This window comes from Prosopis cineraria, unplaced genomic scaffold (genome assembly GCF_029017545.1).
Source record: "Prosopis cineraria cultivar Desert tree isolate PC_DT_omini unplaced genomic scaffold, ASM2901754v1 PC4, whole genome shotgun sequence".
NCBI lineage: Eukaryota > Viridiplantae > Streptophyta > Magnoliopsida > Fabales > Fabaceae > Prosopis > Prosopis cineraria.
In genome coordinates, this window is record NW_026555335.1 from 34,138,932 (window position 1) to 34,154,261 (window position 15,330).

Below are 15,330 nucleotides of genomic sequence, written 5' to 3' on the forward strand. Positions count from 1 at the left end.
ACTAAACATTAATGTAGGAATGGTGAAGCAAGTTGTGGAGGTGCTCGGTGGAAGATGCTGAGGTGAGGCTTTATTGATACAGGTGGAGGGTAACGCTGTCATCATTGAGTCGGATTCTTAGACACTTGCCCAGAGGATAGAAAGATTATTAACATGTAGAGATGCGGATAAGTTTACCAGAAGAATTGGGACACTCCTGGAACTAATGGAATGGACTGGACTGGATGACACATGGAGATGAATTATCAGAGAGTCTTGAGTATTTAATTTTTTATTTTCCCTTTTTGTTTTTTTTTTGGTGCTTGGGCCCCGCTCTGTTTAACAAAAAAAAAAAAAGATAAAATATAAAATATATAGTATGCAGTTTATAAATATCTAATGTGCCTGACGTTAGATTTTTTTTTTCTTCCCAGAATTAATGGAATAGACTGGACAACAAACCAGTTTGTTGTAATGTAAGCAATTACGTAAGTGCCTGGCTGCTGTGGTCGCCGTAAGCAATTACGTAAGATTTTGAAACTTCAACACTCTCTTACTCTGTTTCTTATGTCTCCGTCTTTGACCAGAGAATCATACGAGCCTCATAATTTTCCTAACTTCATGGATCTCTTCTCCATGATCACTTCATAGTTTTCTTCTTCACAATTCACTGAAGCCGATTCTACACCATGGTCTCTGCTACTCCAAAGTCATTCACCAGTCTTGCTTCTTCTTCTTCACATTCCTATCTCTTCCCAAAACTGTCGAATCGTAATCCCTTCACTCCTAAACACGTCGTCAAATATAAACTCTGGGTCGACAACAATGGAGGAAATCGCTTGCTTCACAGATCCCGTTCTGAGATCAATTCCGTTCCTCGAATCCCTAGCTTTTCTTGTGCCGTCGCCTTACCGTCAGACGTCGTCGCCGCCGCCGATAAGCTCAATCAACTCGTTTCGGAATTTAGGTCTCTCTCGGAGCCAATCGATCGAGTGAAAAGGCTGTTGCATTTCGCGGCGCTTCTGCCTCCGCTGGACGAATCGGCCCGCGTGCCGGAGAACAGAGTGAAGGGATGCACAACTCAGGTGTGGTTGATTGCGGAGATGGACGAGTGTGGGAGAATGAGATTCAGAGCCGATAGCGATTCTGAGATATCGAAGGGTTTCTGCTGGTGCTTGATCTGGATTTTGGACGGCGCCGAGCCGGAGGAGGTGTTGACGGTGGCGGCGGAGGATTTGGCGGAGATGAACGTGGGCTTGCATGTGAAGGCCCAGTCCAGAGTGAACACTTGGCACAATATCTTGTTCAGCATGCAGAAGGCCACCAGGGAAAAATTTGATCAATTTGTTTCTCCTTCGTCTTGCAATCATTGATTAGCTTCATGACTAACTGGTAATTTAACTACCATTGTTCTTAATAGTCTTAGCTTCCAACGAAATGTGCATCTTGGTAACAGCGCATAGAAAAATGTACCATCTGATCAGTATTATCGTACAATTGTATGAATCAGGAAAATTATTTTTAAGATAATACAATTTTTAATCCCTTGCATGGTTGTGCTTGGGGGTGTTGTTTATTTGGTTTCTCGAAATTAATACTGTTAAATTGTGTTGACATGCATGGCTAATGAAATGATGATTTGGCATTTATATAGATTAATAATGTGAGAAGCAAGAATGCAAACTTGGACAAGGAAGAAGGGGGGGGGGGGAGCAACATATTCAGGTGAAAAAGCCGTGTAAATTAGATTAAGAATTATAAATAGTAAAGTTAATAATATGTCAGCAATTAGGATTAGGAAATTTAATTTATGTATATTAATTAATTCATGTGTGCATTTCACATTAACAACTTAATTTACATAACAATCTTTTTAGGATTAATTTATCTTGCAAAACTTAGAAAACTAACTAGATATCTAAAGCAAACATTAGATATGGATGAAATGATATAAATTAAATTTAAAGGGTTAAATTAATAACTTCTACAAATAAAAGGGACTAAAATTGGAGTACCCCATTTACCGGGTTCAGTTTCGATGCTCAACACCAATTAATGCTACCCTTGCAGTGTTAATTTGTAGTCTTAAACGTGAATTTCTTCGGCTTATATTTTTCTTCCAGAGGCATTGTGTGAACTGGTGGACTAACTCCAAATGCTAGTCTAAGTCTCTAGGATCGAGAATTGGTGGCAATTCTTGTTCATTAAACCATAAAATTATTATAATAATAAATAAATAAATATGATAAAATTAATATTTTAATATTTAATAAATTTAACTCGTTAAAATTTGACCTCAACAATTCATATATAAATTTTAGTTTGAATAATTTAGAATTGTAATAAAAAAAATTAGAACTATAACTAAAAATGTTTCATAAGATATTTTTTATTTTATTGATTTTGAATAGCTATCTATTTATGAGAGATAATATCATTCGAAGCATAATCGGGTATTACATATATGCACTTCTCTTAATAAAAATTTAAATATTAATTTATTATATTGTGAGAAACTAGCTCATTTTACTATATTCAACCCTTATTTTAAACTCTTTGTGTCATTTTTTTTATTTTTTCAATACAGTTTTTAATTGATTAAAATCAAAATTTTTATCTAAACTATTTATGTCAAATTTTAACAAGGTAAATTTATTTATTAAATATTAAAATAATAATTTTATCATATTTATTATTATTATTATTATTATTATTATTATTATTTTGTGGTTAAAAAGAAAAAGAAAAAAATCAGCACTGCGGTTGTGTTAATTGGTGCTAAGCGCCAAAACCAAATCCCCCATTTACATCTCTGGTGATTGATTGATAGGTGTATGTGTTGATAGAGGATGCCAAAATCATGTGATCTGTTTGTTGAGTCTATGAACCATGATTTAGCACTGTATAAAAGTCTTTTAGTTTTATCTGATTCAATCTAATATGAGAGGATCTCAATCTTGTTTGATTCACATGGACATTGATCCTTTAGGATCAAAAAGACTAAAAAGATCATACTATTTTTTTAGGTTGGACTAGACAAGAGACTAAACATCCAGATCACTTGGTGCAGTTCAGTCCTATTAATTTTTTTATTATAATTATAATTAATTTATTTTTGATAAATGTTTGAAGTGTAATTAATGCTAAGGAAATGATTGTATAAAGATTTATTGAGTTTGTTTCTAAATTGTTATTGTAATGTAGTGTTGTTGAATTTTATTAAGTGCTGTTTTTATTAAAGTTATAAATTTAAATCATATAACAGAGATTTTTTTTGTCTTGTTGTTGAAAATTATTATGAATTTATTATTATTATAAGTGTTTTTACTATCTTAATTGAGTTTATTATGTTGAAATGAATTATTGCCTATCATATAATAAAGAGAAAAAAAAGCTAAATAAGTATTAGACTGATAGGACCAGTCTCTTAATCCTATAGATTAAGTTTAGTTTTATTAATCTTTGAATTATTATTAAAAAAAATCAAACTATAGGTTGTCTAATTTAATTTTTTTTATAAAAAAGATTAAATTTTAGGTTAAGATAAAATCTAGTGCGATCTTGTTTTTTATGCAATCCTGTCATGATTGTTATCGCATTTAAGCAAGACTTTGGCTGACTTTTCCATGACGAATCAGGACTGACACTATTGATAAAAGCACCTGGCCATTAGCACGCATTCCTTCCATACTTGTATATTAAACTCTTTTTTAAAAATATTATTTGATTCATTTTATAAATTGTTAATTGATAGACATATTTTATTTTAAATTAAAATTTTAAAACTATTCTTAAAAATAAAGAGAGAGAAGAAATAATATTACATAATTTATTTATTTTTTACTTTTTATTTAAGGGTTATATTTACAATTTTGCTTACTTTTATTTCTTATACTTTTATTATATTAATATTAATGAAGTTGATAAAAATAACTTATAATAAGATTGGAAGAGTAAGTTTTAATCTTGTGAGATTAATAATAATTGGGCTCCATTCAGTATAATATGAGGTTAAATTAGAAATTTATTTTCAAAATTTTCATATAGATGTATCTCATAAATTCTCTCTCTTTCATATAGATGTATCTCATAAATTCTCTCTCTCTATTTTTTTTTTCGTGTAACATCATCTCAACATTTTTTAATTTGGTACAAGGTTTGACAACAAATGTTGACCGTTGACATATTAATTTTGACAATTAAATACCTCTTTGGCAGTCACATGACATATTTTAAAAATTTAAAAAAAAAAAGAAAAAAAAAACACATCCTCCTCATCCATAGCTATGTAGATCAGATTCTTCATCTTCCCTTTACCTCTTCCTCTCCAACTTCATCCCCTTCTCCTGCTTCCCCTCTCCCTTCTCACCCCCTCATGCATCTTCTTCATTCTTCTTCAATATCTTGCCAAACTGAAGCATTTCTCTCAATTCTGTCAATCATCTTTACTTCTTGAAGAAGAAGTCAATGAACATTGACTTTTACCATGATCAATTACGAACCGTAACAAAACCTCGCCCCAAAATAAAAAAAAAATCATCTAAGACAAATCATAATTAACACTTAAAAGACAAATCAAAAAAACCATAACCTAGATCAATCAAATCAACAAACTAAAAAATAAACATGGTCAAATCAATTGACAATCCAAATAAAATTGAAACTAACTGAAACAAACCTAGACCAAATCTAGATCATAATCAACAATCCAAATCAAGAAAGTCTAACACATCAATTTAAGAGGGAACACTGCTCTCCATTTTGAAACTCATGGATCAAAATTAGATCAAAATAAACAAACCAGCTCACACAGAATTTTCATTCGTTTCAAGCTTCCTAAATAAACGACTCAAAACCTAAGCCTATAAGGAGCCCAATCATAAGCTCTCATTGTTGAAGCTGAGGAGGAGGAACTCTCGTTCTCATTGTCACCATAGTCATGGAATCCATATCCATTTATTCTTCAATCTAAATCCACTCTCATGCTCTCGGTTCCTCCATAACTCTGTACAAAGAAGATGTGGAAGGGAAGATAGCAGCACGAAGAAGATAAGAAAGGGGGAAGGGTTCAGAGCGATAGATTAGGAAAGGCAAAGGAAGGAGAAAGGAGAATTGATTTCAAATATCTTCATGGACCCACTTCTTTTTTTCACTCACATACGTGGAACATGAGGTGGTGGTCTAACTAAGCACAAAACAATCAAAATTTCAACGTTAATGGTCAAACCGGTCAAAGGGTAATGAGAAGACGGCATTGTACCAAAATGAAAAAAGTTAGGGGTAATATTGTGTAACATTTCAAAATTTATTATATGCTTAATTAAAATTAATTTAAGGTTTAAAAATAATTAATCTAGGTTCTAATGAGAATAATTAGAGTAATTGAATGATCATTAGATCTATTAGACCCTATACAGGGCTTAGAATGGGACTAGAAGAGTTATTGGGCTACTGTGGGCCTCAATTAATGGGCTTAAGTTATGGTTCTTAAATTGTGCCATTCATTATGTAGGACAATGCCATACGCCATGGTAGACACATTAGATTTTAAATCTAAGAGACACGAATGGAATCAAAAACTAGAGGGAGAGTTGAGAAGAAACTGAGAGAGAAGCATGGAGCCTTACTAGGGTTTGACTCTACCTATGCTTGGAGGTGTTTTTGGGTTACCAAATCCTTAGGTAAGCTTCTCCACTCATTCCCCTACCCTTTTTGTGCATTTTTCTTCAAGTTTTTCTAGGTTGGGAGCTATATTCGAACATGAATGGGAGTCCCAGCTACCCATATGATTTTAATGGAGTCTAAAAGTGGTTATTTAAGTTTATAATTATTTTTTATGCTAATGATAGTGGTTATTAGTGTTAAAGATGGGTTCAAAATTAACCATTATACAAATTAACCTAGTTTAAGCTAATACAATGGATTAACAGTATTAGATAAGCTAATAAAAGTTAAATAAGTTAATTGGAGTCAGTTTTAGGATTGATTTTACTTGATCATGCTTAATGAGGGTTTAAAGCCTTAATTGTGATTAAAGTTAATTAAAGATGATTAGTCATTAATGTTGTCTATTATTTGTTAATTGTAGATTAATTTCTTTGGGCGGACTTTCAGTTTGTATAATTGAATACTTATTATTGACAACATTAGATGTTTGTAATTGTTGGAATATATATTGCAATTGCATGAGTCTATTGATGACTCTCTAATTTTTATATGTTTTGAATAGATTTTATTAGCAATTAGAGAGTCATCTCCTTTTTTTTAGCTAATTTCAAACTCATTTTCTCATTAATTTGTCACAATTTACAAATAGGTTATTCTTGTTTAATTATTATAATTTGGAAGCATTTTTGAGTAAAATGAGTGGTGCTTATATTTTAGGACACCTTGATAAGAAGAGGAAAGAAATTGAAAAAAGAAAAATAAGAAGAATTCTAAAAAGAATATTCTAAAAGGTGACCATGGCCCCTGCTATGGTAAGCATGTGTTGCAGAACAACAAAGAAACAAGGGATAGCTATGGCCACGTTAGACAGCAAAATGCATAGCATTATTTTCTTTTGGTTTTAAGTCGTGAGAGGTTAAGGTTTCAATGGTTTTTACATTTTGAATAGTTTCAAGTTAGGAAGTTGATTTTGGAGCTCCAACCAAGTCTTAAAGGCATAGTCAAGATTGGAGAGCGATTTGAGCAGATTTTATGAAAAACTCTTTTCTTCTAGTCTATGCTTTCCATTCCTTATGTTGATTTTCGATTTTTCTGTATATTTAGAGTCATGTATGGCTAATTCTGTTTAATGCTTAAGAATTCTATATACCTTTATGCTTTGTAGATAAATTTCTCTTTGATTATTGATGTTTAATAGATATTTTAGTGTTTAATATGAGTTTATTTGTTCTCATGCTATTAGATGGCCAACTTTAGTATGTTTTTGGTTATTAGATCACCTCTGTTTGACTTTACTTATTCACAGCCTAGCTTTTGTGAGCTTGATTATTAAAAGTCATTGTCATACATGCCTATTTGTTATTTTTTTTATTGATCACATGTTCTCATCTTCAGTTTTTGCATGTGCTCATTTTAAATAACTGATTATATGGTCTCTAATCATTTGTTCTATAGTTGTTACAACTTTTTGAATAGCGCTTGGTTTTATTCCATACTTGGCTGAGTTTTTGCAAATCCTATGCATCTATTCATTGCATTTTTTGAGGACTGGTTGACGGATGTAGCAACTGACCTTGCTAGTTACACCCCACCCTCACATTATTGTACCACCTATCTTAAGGAGAGTTAAGGAGAGTATTAGTTTCTTTTTTATATTTCCCTTATATTTTATTGCTTTGGCTTATACAGTAAGGACACTATTTGATTTAAGTGTGGAGGGCTTTAAGGTTAATATTTATAACACTTGCATATTTAGTTCCTTAGCAATGGGATTATGGTAGATTTTATCCTCAATTTTAGGCTTATTTTTAATTTTTTTACAAAAATTAGAATGCTTATTTTAATTTAACTGTTCAAATCTTTGAATAAATTCAATTATTTTAGAATTAGTAGCTTGACTACAAAGAACCTTCTCGAGTAATATAGGCTAAAAGGAAGACAAAATATTATCTCTTTTGTATGTGTTGGGGGGGATTAATATAAGCTCAAAGGTATGTGGTTTTAGATGTTGTGTCAGTGTTTGTGTCATTTTAGATATAGTAGCTTGACTACATGAAAGCTTTTAGGGTAATATAGACTAAAAGGGAGAAAAAGTATTATCTCCTATGTTTTCGAGTGTGTGTGTGTGTGTGTGAGAGAGAGAGAGAGAGAAAGAGAGAGAGAGAGAGAGAGGCTTGTAGAAGTTTTGGGGTATGCTTCCATGGAATAGAAAAAGAAAAAGAGAGAGAGAGAGAACAAAATGTTTAAAAATCCACTCTGCTAACTCAATTATACTCAGTAACCATCTTCATAATTAATGTCAATCTTTACATCAAATAGTGAAATTGAAGCCATGAGTGTGCTAGTAGTACCTTACTACCTTGGTTTTTTTGATTTGGGTAATTGGGTCTCTATATATAAAGATATGAAAGTTTGAGTAAAAATGACTTATAATGGCCTAAGAAAAGCATAAAGTTTAATTAGGAAAAAAAATGCGTATGAGTAAAAACACAGCTAAAAAAATCAATGAAAAGGCCCAACATGTCGTGATCCTATTGCACAAACTTAGAAAACTGGCATGGTTTAAAAGATATAAATTATTATGTTTGTACATAGTACCTAGTCAACCTTGAAACTTGAATTACCATTAATGGTGGCCTATTGTGGCACTGGCTAGAGCCTTTTTTTTATTGAGTTTAATAGAAGATTTAGTGATTGATTTTTCTTTCAAGTATTCTTTTGTTCTTTTTTTGATTGCTTGGTTTTGATGATAAACTGGATAACTATGGTTCTATTGCTTAGACACAAGCATATATGATGTTGACTTAGGCAATTATTGTAATGGTTCCCATTTGGTTTTGGTAATGGTGACTAATCATGCAAGTCTATGATGTATGGTTGATACAGTCCATTGGTCATGACAGACAACTTAGTGAGCTAAAAGTTAGTTACCCCAAAAGTTGATTCTCATAGGCTGTTTACGTTGTCTGCTGATACAGTCCATTGGTCACGGCAAATAACTTAGTGAGCCACGTTGAATGACAAAATGGGTGTTAGTTGTGACAAATGATAGGTTTGGCCATGACGGATTGTGATCTTGACCATGGCAAGTGATCCCTACACCATGAGCCATGCCAAATGAAGTGTCTAGCTGCAAAAATGGTCTAGTTTGTGAAAATTGTGTAACATCCCAATTTAAATTTTAATAGTTAATTTGGGTTAATAGAAATTTTAAAAAATATTTAGAGGTAAGCAAATTAGTAGAAAATGATTATTAAATCTAATTTAGGATATAATTCTAAATTAAATTTTTTTAAAAATTAAATTAATTAATTAATTAAAAAAATATATTATTAAATTATTATTATTATTATAAAAAAAGAGAAAGGTATGAATAAAAAAAAAAGGGGGAAGAAGAAGTGAACTTTCGGTGCTCTCCCGGTGCAATGATTATGTTTATATAATAATAATAATAAAAAAAAGAAAGAAGAGAGAGGAAAGAAAAAATAATAATAAAAAATGTGGGACTCACTGAATTTTTTTTTATAAAAACTCACATGTTTTCTTCATTTCTTCATTCTTTCCTTCGTGCGTGAGCTGAGGCAGAGAGAGCGTCTGTGAGCTAAGTTCACCGGTGCTGGGTTTTAAGGTAAGAGTTTTTAATAGGATATTTAGGGTGTGATTTTAAGCTTTTCAAAACTAAGTAAGTGTTCTAAAAAATTTTCTTAGTCATCCTTTCTCTTTGGTTTCTGATTTTGTGGTGGTAGAAAATTTAAGATCAGAAAGAGGGATGAATTTATGTTGAATAAGTATGATTTATGAGGTTGTTAGTAGTATAATAAATGTTCTAAAGTATAAATTTATTGATGATCTTTGAATTTGTGGCTTATGGATCAAATTCTAAACTAGATCTGAAAATATATGTTAATTTATTGAGGTTTAGATGATTATTTGAGATGAGAAATGAATTATTATGGCTATAGGATTATGATTCTAAGCTAGAGAATTAATTTTTAATTTTTGGGTATTTTAGGTGCGAATTTATGAAATAAAAAAAATTTTGATAATAGAAATTAGTTTAGAAGTTGATTTTTAAATTATTAATGTTTATTGATAAGTAAAAAAGGAGTTAAAAATTTTACTTAATAGTATTAACTCTAGATTTGTATTAAGATTTAAAATTAAGAATTATGTTATATTTTTAATTCTATTATTAGAATTATTTTATTAGTTTCAAAAATTGAAACTAATATTTATAAATAATATGTTATTTGTAGATTGTATTATTGGTGAAGATTGTGGTGGGAGAGAAATTGTAAGGAATAATTTATTGAAAAAGCCACGAGGTAACCATGCTTTTAATTTGTGATTAGTGTTACTTCATGTTAATTGGGTGATTATTGAGAAAATTATGAATTTTGTAATATTGTATAATTATGCAATATTATTATGAATTTGTTTAATTATTGTGGGAGGTGTTGGAAGACTTGCTATTGTTGTTATATTTATGTGCCACGTGGTACGTCCCTATTGGAGCTCAATAGGTGGCTTGTAAGGGCTCGAGCTAATCCACCTTTGGCCGGGTAATTTAGCACCGAGTGAGGGCTACGGCTCTAGGTTAATGGAGGGATATAAGGATGGTTATTTGTGTGTATTGTAATATTTCTTATATGTGTTGGAATTATATTATTTTTAATTCTCACTTAATAAGCACACACTTAACTGTTTGTATATACTATCATAAATTGGTTATGATTACTGGGACTTTTGAGTCTCCTTATATGATTAATAATTTTCAGGAGAAGAGCTACGAGTAACACGTGGAAGAGTCCCAGAGGCTTAGTGGCATAGATCCACTGTCTCTTTTGGGTATTTGATTTATGATTTATAATGTGTTATATTGTCAATATTAGGACTTTTTGTTTATTGATAATTATATGAATATATAAATGTAATCATACTTTTCAAACTATTTCTATTTTTGATACACTTTGGATGACTGTAATTTTAATATTTGGTTTACTTTGGATTGGTTAAAATGGCATGATTATAAGGCCAAATAACTGGCTTGTGTTGAAAATTGACTAAATTGCTTATTTTACTTGTTGGGAGTATAATGATGGACAAATGTGATTTAGTTTACTTGTTGGAAGTATAAGGATGGATAAATGTGATTTAGCCTAATGACATGTGAGAGGTAAAAATTTATCTAAAATGTTATATTGTGTGAGTTGAAACCAATTATAAAATATTTTATATTGAAATTATTGATATAAAAATGTGTTGGGTGGCTGTAACCCAACTATGGTTGAGTTAAATTATTTAAAAAAAATTGGTGTGTTACAAATTGACTCTTTTACCCTTGTTTAAGTTATTTTAATGCTTAACCAATTTTCTAAGCATCTATAACATTGTGTACTTTGATTTTAAATGTTTTCAAGGGCCTTATCTTATTTTTTTCAAATTGAAGTTATTTTGAGATCCCTTTTCTTCAAAATAATAATAAGTATCCTTTGGAGCTCTAAATAGACAAGGTTGATCATTTTTCCCTTTGGTATCTTTCTTAATCTAATTTGTTGATTTTAAGTGTTGCAAATAGATGTTGATAGTGATGGAGGTCATTACACATTGCACTAGAAAATACTTAAAAATATGAGGTACATGTGGGTGAAAATTTTGAGGATAGATTTGTAGTTTAAGTCTATAATATATGTTAGGCAGAATTGATTTCTTCAAGTGATCATGTAATTGGAAACAGGAAAAAAAATAAATTGAGGGTGAAATGCATGATGGTGCACCTACAAAGTTAATTGCTCAAGGCTCTTGTATCAATAATAAATCACGTTCATAAAATCCAGTACTAGTGGTTAGATGTGTCAGGTTGTTGGTGTGGCTGGAAATAGATGTGTGCATTTCAAAAAGTGGCAATAGATCTTGGAATGGGTTTGGCTTCAATGATTATTAGGAGAAGAGTGTTATGGTACTCATTATCTTTGATGAGATTTAGACAATTAAAATTTAAAGCTTTTATTTTTTTAATTTTTATTTTAGAGAATATCAGTCAAAGATCTTAAAAACAATTTAATTGCATAAAATGAATAATGTCTGCTAACAAGTAAACATCAACAATTAATAAGTAAAGTTCTTGTTTTAGCAATTATCTTATCTATTCAAGTCCTTATCAGATATTATGATCTTTTAAAGGTCCTTCATTGATAGTCTCCCTTTTTATTATTTTACATCTATCAAAATAAGATTATGAAAATTTAAAAGTTTTTTTTTAAAAATCTGTTCACACTACTTTAAATGTTCCAAATTAATTTAAATGGTTCAATTTAATATTAAATTTTTTAGATTTTTTATAAATTAATTATTGAATTATATTCTAAACAATCCAAATTTAATATTAAATTTTTTATAAATTTTCTAGATAATCAATTTATAAAAATTAGTAAAAGTTTTAATATTAAATTGAACCATTCAGATTAAATATGTATTGTTAAGACTAGTGACAAAGTAGATTTATTAGAAAATTATAATTTTTATTTTAATAAAAATAAAATATAAAAATTTTATTTGAATAAAAATAGATTTTATAAATTTTGATTTAAATGAAAATAAATTTTTATTTTGATAAATATAAAATAAAAAATAAATACTTTAAATTTAGGCCATTCAGACTAAATTTGACTCATTTAGATCTTATCAAAGATGAGGGATGAGCATCAAAGCCAGACTTTGTAATATGGGTTCAAAACAAGTCTTATTCCCTAATTTTTGACTTAACAGCTTGCTTGGTTATCATTTTTTAGACGTTAAATTTTTTTTTTAAAAAAATTCATTCTTCTGATATAACCTATTTGGTTGACATATTTTTTAAATAAAGAATATCTTTTCTTTTCTAACATATAATTCTTTGTTATTGTTTGTTCTATAGTGAATAAAACAATAACATCTTTTTTGGAAAAAAAAAAAAAACAAATCAGTAACGCTGATATCTCCCTCTGCATCGCACAAGGGCATACTGTAATTTTGTAGAAATAAAATTGTCCTTTTTTAAGAAAGTGACGTTTATTTTTGGCAAACTAACTTTGTTTTTATTTTTACTGTTAAAAACCAAACATGCAACAATGTTTAAATTTGATCAAGCGTTACAAATGTGGTTCCAAACAGGCCACAAAAACCTAGGAATTGTGTGTGCCTTCATTACATGGTGTTTACAGCAATGTTGTCAAAATTAAATTGGATATTGAATTGAAAAACTCAACAGTTCACAGTTCACATGGTTTAATTGGATGGACCAATAGTCAGACCGATGATATAATAATTAAATTAAAAAAATTATATATGTATATAGTAATTTAAATATAAGAAATACATATGAAATTGCTACTTAACTTAAAAAAATTAAATATTTTAAATTTATTATGACTTAATAAGTCACATGATACAACATAATATCAAATGATTAAAAAAATTAGTCATTTTTTTAAAAAATTTGATAAAAAAATAAAAAAAGTTTTTTTTAATAGTTTGGTTTTTGAAAATCGGATACGGTTCCCGGCTTAATTTTGATTCCCGATCCAACCACCGGTTCAAAACAACTAAACCTCTAAAATAATTTTTTTATATGAACCAAATCAAAATTTAGACTGATTAATGGTCGGATTGATCTAACTGTCCGGCCCGATTTAATTTTAAAAACATTGATTTACAGTATTGTACTCTTCTTCTTCTTCTTATAGGGGAAATAAAAGGCCGCAACGCAGTATTGTAATCTTTGCTCATGCTCAAATTTGACTTTTCTTTGGGAAACGGATGGATATGGTTTCTCACGAATCAATGCATCCAAATCAAATAATACATGAAAAAGAAAAGGTTTGCTCATGGGCTTGACTGAATCTTAGCATCCTTGTTGGCCAGAAAACCAAGAAGAATCTTAGCATCCTTTTTCCACCTTTATTCTTTATATTATATTAATAAATGTTCAAATTAATTATCAAACTATGATTATTAATAGTGAGTGATTGTTTTATTATATATGATACTTTATTAGATACATTGAGTCATTTATATATCTCTGTGTACTTTTTTTACCACAATATGCGCTGTCTTCTAAAACTCTTTTTGGTTTAAGTATAGAATATTAAGTGATTTTTATAATTATTTTTTAACTATATTTGTATGTCATTTATTACTTTTTTTTAAAAAATAATATATTAAAATTTTAATTATCATTATTAAGATTCTTATATTAAATATTTAATGAGAGTATACTTGAAAAAATATAAAAAAATTCAAAAAATTAATGTTTCACCTAATTTTAATATTTTATACTTTTCATGAGTCAAAAATCATAAACCAAATGGGCCTTACACTAGTAAGTTTAATTAAATAAGTCAGACGAGGAAGAAGATCCTAATTAATTATCAATTTTAGAGTCAAGTATTCCTTTTTGTATTAACTTAAGGTAATTTTGTCCTTGACCACATTATAAAATTTATACATTAGAGAAAATGGTTTTAGCTCTTTTTCTCTCTTAATCATATACTTAATTCTAGTTTGGATCGTTAAGTGATTTTAGGCATGTATTGTATCTTTGATTAATCTCCCTCGTCAAGTTTAGCAAATAAAACATCAGCAAGTTATGAAAAGAAAAAACCTGTTAGAAACTAAATAATGCAGAGATACATATCAAATCCAGGATTGGAGCAATTTATTGGATGCATGCACATGAAGAATAGACTACTTGAACTTGTTTTATTTAGGGTAATAGAACAATTGACCTTTAAACTATTTGTTCATAAATGTTTGAGACTCTAAACTCATTTTTGATATAATGTTATCATCCAACTTTTAAAAATAGTATAATATAATTTTTTTGTGAATAAAAGTTAACTTTGACTTTTAATTGAACATAAAATAACAAAAAGGAATGTGTGATTTGTAATATAAGCTTAATGCATAATTGATTGCCTAACAAAAAAAATACTATCTTATTCTCTTTTTAGAATATATAATATAGAGTATTAGTAATTATTTTATGGATATAAGAAAAATTTATTTGAAATTTTAATCTCTTAAAATATTTTACATTTTTCAAGTATATTTTCATTAAATATCTTTTATAAGTACTTCAATAATGATAATTAAAATTTTAATACATCACCTTTTTCAAATAGACTAAATTGGGAAAATATAAGTGCTTCCCACATTTATTGCACGTTAAAACTTTTCCTTTTTGCTTCTTCTTACACCCTTAACATAAGGGAAGGTGAGTCACTCCAGTGTTAAGGATGGCAGGGTTCTGTTGTGTATTAGAACCCTAATTACCATCATGGTTATTACCTTTTTTGCATTTCATTTCACCTATCTCTTTCTCATGCTAATGCACTTTCTCCTTAAGGTCTATTACTACCTCCTTCATTTGCCTCAGAAAAGTGTTGTTTCCTTGAGGTAATGGTGGTATATTAGTGGTTTGTGCCTTTCTCTTCTTTCTTATTCTCTCCTCCTAAAGATGAAAGTAGACACTAAAAGAAAGCAATTCAGTTACCATAAGCGAAAGGGAAATAATATGTGTAAAATGATCATTGCTAGCCCTATATGCAAATGCAAAATTTTCATATAGCATAGAATCACAAGACCAAATCTCAACACTCGAGAATCTATTACCAAGTGGTAATAATTCCTAATTTACTACAATAC

General features: G+C 29.5%; 1 protein-coding gene across 3 annotated transcripts; it reads left to right on the forward strand.

Annotated features, from left to right (window-relative positions):
- Positions 1–507: 507 nt before the first annotated feature.
- On the forward strand, positions 508–10,607 carry LOC129309665 (sufE-like protein 2, chloroplastic). Of its 3 annotated transcripts, XR_008592939.1 has the most exons (3): positions 508–1,371; positions 5,492–5,660; positions 10,425–10,607. XR_008592939.1 is itself a non-coding variant. In XM_054951322.1 (2 exons), the coding sequence occupies exon 1, from the start codon at positions 669–671 to the stop codon at positions 1,350–1,352; it is 684 nt and encodes a 227-aa protein (XP_054807297.1). In that variant the 5' UTR covers positions 508–668; the 3' UTR covers positions 1,353–1,371; positions 3,006–3,184. The 3 variants fall into 3 exon arrangements, 2 of the variants coding, with proteins under 2 accessions (XP_054807297.1, XP_054807298.1); XM_054951322.1 differs by lacking the exons at positions 5,492–5,660; positions 10,425–10,607 and adding an exon at positions 3,006–3,184; XM_054951323.1 differs by lacking the exons at positions 5,492–5,660; positions 10,425–10,607 and adding an exon at positions 1,634–1,738.
- The last annotated feature ends 4,723 nt before the right edge of the window (positions 10,608–15,330 follow it).